At 43.2% G+C, this 4,274-nt stretch overlaps 1 protein-coding gene across 1 annotated transcript in view; it reads right to left on the bottom strand.

Moving 5' to 3' along the window:
- Positions 1-3,836: 3,836 nt before the first annotated feature.
- The window catches only part of pdzd2 (PDZ domain containing 2), a gene marked incomplete at its 5' end in the record, with an annotated part of 38,120 nt that continues 37,682 nt past the window's right edge, over positions 3,837-4,274 (bottom strand). The window contains one exon of the mRNA XM_079270605.1: positions 3,837-4,267. Within this exon, the coding sequence (XP_079126731.1) occupies positions 4,074-4,267 (194 nt within the window). The 3' untranslated portion in view covers positions 3,837-4,073. The remainder of the gene's footprint in view (positions 4,268-4,274) is intronic.

The following is a 4,274-nucleotide window of genomic DNA, read 5'->3' as shown; positions in this document are numbered from 1 at the left end:
TTGCCCCCACCCCTCTTTACAGCTGGTCCCGCCGGGCTCGGAGATCCTTCCAGCTCCGCCAGCAGCCGCCGCACACGCTGCAGGGCTCCAGCCTGGAGTATTTGAACCGTCGTTTTTTTGCAGGATTTTATTCCTGCGTCATCGCAGCGCTGCCCCCGCCCCCTTCTTAAAGCGACAACCCGCCGCACGAGCTCACAACGAGCCGCTTCACCGCGGGCCCGGCGGAGTTCATGGGGTTAATGGGGAATTGTGTTTCGTGCGGCTTGACGCAACAAACAAAATACAAGACTTTTCTTGTGCGTGTTTTTTTTTTTCTGATTTTATTTATTATTTTTATTATATGGCCCCCGCAGCCAGGGTCAAAAATTCACCGTTTAACCGTAGAATAACCATAGTTTAATTAAAAGATGATTGTTTCAAGCTGGCGAGTGTTTGATTCTCTAAAAGGACACAGATTTAGGACGTTTTGAAATAATTCATGTCGATCTACGGTTTGCTGCATGCAAACAGCAAATATGAACACAGAGAAAATATAACATTGTCAGATATTGTTGTTTAAATCAAATCACCAACCAGCTTCATGTTTCATGCAAAGGTGAAACACTTCAAATGCTCCACAGCTGGTTTGTGGACTAGCAATACAAAGTTGAATACACCAATAAATTCAACACATGCGTATAAAACATAGGTATTTTGCTGCACACCGAAAAAGTCACCACTTTCAAACTGACATTTAATAAAGTATTTTCTGTAAGAGAAAGTGTGAGCAGCCTGTTAGGTGTGTGTGGCTCACTTGTCATTGAGGGGGACAAATCAGGTGTGTGTAACCTGTTTATAATTTCAGTTCATGTTGTCAATAATGTAGAGTGAATACTCAATTCTGATTGGATGCAGGGTGTCCATTATCAGGAATTAATGCACAATGCGCTGGCTACATTAAATGGAAAATATCTCTGTATACTTACAACACTGAGTGCAGCCTTAGTCCTTCAGTGAGTTACACTGCCACCACCGGGAGCCTGCCGGCTTCCATTCGTAGTCCGATTAGTATTGACCAATCATGTTTGAGCAGGTTTTGGTTGAATGCAGCAGGTAAATGGTCCGCGTGTTGACCGGAAAAAAAGAGGTGGGGGGCGCATTGGCTTAAAGGGTCGCAGTAAACATGTGGTTAACACTGTGTATTAACACAAAAACATTTGCTTCGGTTCAGGCAACAAAACCACTTAGTCAGACGCCAAGGCGCGTATCAAAATATTTGACGCCCTGGAAATGAGAACGGGCTGTTTTTATGTCCAATGATGAAGGTGCTTTGGAGAAATCTTTCTCCAAGCATGGAGCATTTAGCAGCTAATGAGCCAGATATTCTTCTCAGGAGTTGGTGGAGACCAAAAACAGATACAACAAAATAGCTAAAAGGAGAGTGAATATTGGCCTTCTGCATTTATACAGTGCACACGAATACAACTCCAAATGAACGGCAGTCTGCTGGACGCTGAAATAGGCAAACTGTTTGCTCACAACAACAACTTGTTATGCTGCCCCCAAGCGGCCAGAAAATCCCTTCACGCAGCTTTAAGTCTTTTCAGCGTAGAGCGGAGCTAACTTGAACTTTGCAAATTGTTCTCTCGCGGTTTGAATCTACAACAATGCATTGGGTTGTCTTGAGTTTTCGGAGTATTCAGAGTAAGTAAATCAACTTTGTTAGTCTTGTGCCGGCAGTACTCGCAAAACACAGCGATGTGTCTCCGCAGCACAGAGGTTCAAACAGTGACTGACCCCTGTGCAGTTCCACAATGACAAAACTAACATTATCCACAGCTCAACCTCCCTCCCTGCCCGAGCAGCAGCACTCGCACTTATCATGGCTCATTAGCATGTGTCACTAATGACTCACCCACCGAGCCCCGCAGAAGACACATTTTTTTGTTTGCTGGCGAGCCAAGTGGAATTTGTTGACCTGCGTGCCCAATGTTTTCCACCGCTCTCATTACACTTTAAAAATCATTCAACTCATCACATGTAAAAAAGGCAAATCGTTATGCTGCTGCATGCGAAGCTCAGTTCTGTGCTATCTTTACACAAAGTGTCCAAAATGATTGAGCAAATTGTGGTCGTTAAAGCTGAACTCAACACCTTGTCGCGTAACGGCATCTTTCAGCCGCGGGTTTAGGGCTCCGTCTGTGTTTTACATGCCTCCGTGCAGACGGGGGCCACTCATTTTCTTGTTTTTGGCATAATGACTACATCGTTTTGATATTTAGTGCAGTGTGCATGAACACTATATGGCCCAAAGTAGATCAGCAGCTCCGCAGAGAAATATCGTTCCCACTTTGGTGTGGAAGAACTAGACAGAGCCCAGACTTCAACCACCATCTGACAACCTTTGGGGTGAACTGGAACGCCGACCGTGAACCAGACCTGGTCAGTGTTAGACCTCGTTGATGTCTCTTGTGTCTGGATTGGCGATGATCCCTGCAGCCAGGTTCCAACGTTTTGATGGAAAACCAGTTATACGCAGCACATGGGAAGCACATACTCGACATATACTTTTTAATCATTATTTTTAATTGTTATGGTCATCATTTGCTTTGTGTTATACTTTCAGTATCAGAATTAATAATTGAGGTGAAACAAGTTGTCACTTAAGAATCAATTACTTCAATTTTGATAATTGATGACCTTTATGGTCATCCAGCACATAAAAACGCCCAACATTTCTTTTCTTGTTATGGCCGCTAATATGTGAGATCCCTGGCAATGTCCAGGCGTCCAGCATTAAACTTTCCACCGACACGAGGGGACATCATTTTTCTCCGTGGGGTTGAGGAATGGTAGTGACACCATCCTGGGATGAGCTGCAAACCACTGGAATCTGACTCTCCTCACCTGCCACAAGTCTTTCAATGGACGTCATGGAGGAATGAAAATAGGCGCACAGTGTTGTTTGGCCCAATTAGGAGTTTTCTTTTTTTTAATTATTTCTATGTAGATATAGAATGTAGAATGTTGCAGTGTTATTTACGTTCTTTTTTTTAAATAGCATGTAATCATGTGCAGAACTGAGGTACAATACACAGAGCTTTGGTGGTGGTCGACTTTGAGTGAGAAACACCTTCATGGATTTCGAAAGACATCGTGAGTGCATTCTGTGTTGAAGCAATGACAGTTGTTCTTTAGTTTGTGAACATTAAAAACTGTAACATTTAAAAGCAGGCGTGCTGGTTCCACTGCAGGAACAGTAACACACTGAAGTTCAGAAGCTCAGTGGTTCCTCACCCGTTTGTGTGCTTTTACTGACATCAGGTGGTCATCTCTTACACTTGCACACTGTCATTGTAACCATTTCAGAAGGTGTGTGGTCTGCTGTAACATGGCTGATATTGTGTTCAACCTGCTGTTTATTAGAAATATAATGATGCGATGATAGAGTTAAAAGCCTCATGTGGAGAAAGTAGTTCCAGAGGATTAACATGTTCAGTGTGTGCTTAAGTGTAAGAAGGATGAGCTTTAACCAATGTAAGACACATTCTCTCATAAAATCGCTTGGATTGAGTAAAAATTGAAACATAGATAAAACATTCCTTTTCAATCTATCAATGTGAATGTTGATATTTGCAATCCTATACATCCACATTCTCTAAGTCTTTGTAAGTAGAGAAACAGAGTTAAAGGTTTGAAATGTTGTTGAGGACATCCAATTGTTTGTAAGACAGTTACATTTCCGAAGCAGAGAGTTCAAAGATGTTCGAGTTAGCATGAACGGTATAACCACAACCTGCCATGGATATTTTCACATACTGACTTTATTTAAAAAAGAAAAGCTTTCTTTAGTATTCCAAAGTGAATCTATTGTAAACAAACTGCACCTCCCATCCGAAGTAAATCACGATTCAGCAATGTCCACCACAATAGTTGGTGGTCCATCCAATGTGGCCTATTTCTACGTACAAACACATGTAACGAGACAAAACACAAAATGTCAAATGAAGTCCATTCGAAAAGCTGGAAAAAGCTGGAAATTGCTCCAGCTCGTCCACAGCCTGTATCAGAGGGCTGTTTCACATTGCTCCGTCTCAGGAGCTTCCTGCTTCCTTGTTCATTACAGTCAGGATCCTCGGCTTGCGGATGAGGAGGTGGTTGGGCCCTTCGTCAGTGGCTTTGATGAGTTTCCAGGCATCGTGGTGCATGAGGCCCTCCAGAGAACAGCCGTTGATGGACAGAACTTCATCGCCAACTTTGATGAACCCGGACAGCTCTGCGGCGCCTCCTATTGT

The sequence above is a fragment of the Melanostigma gelatinosum genome (genome assembly GCF_949748355.1).
Source record: "Melanostigma gelatinosum genome assembly, chromosome: 6".
Classification (NCBI taxonomy): Eukaryota; Metazoa; Chordata; class Actinopteri; order Perciformes; family Zoarcidae; genus Melanostigma; species Melanostigma gelatinosum.
Note: the sequence above shows the minus strand (reverse complement) of the source record. Positions and strands in the feature narration are given on the sequence as shown.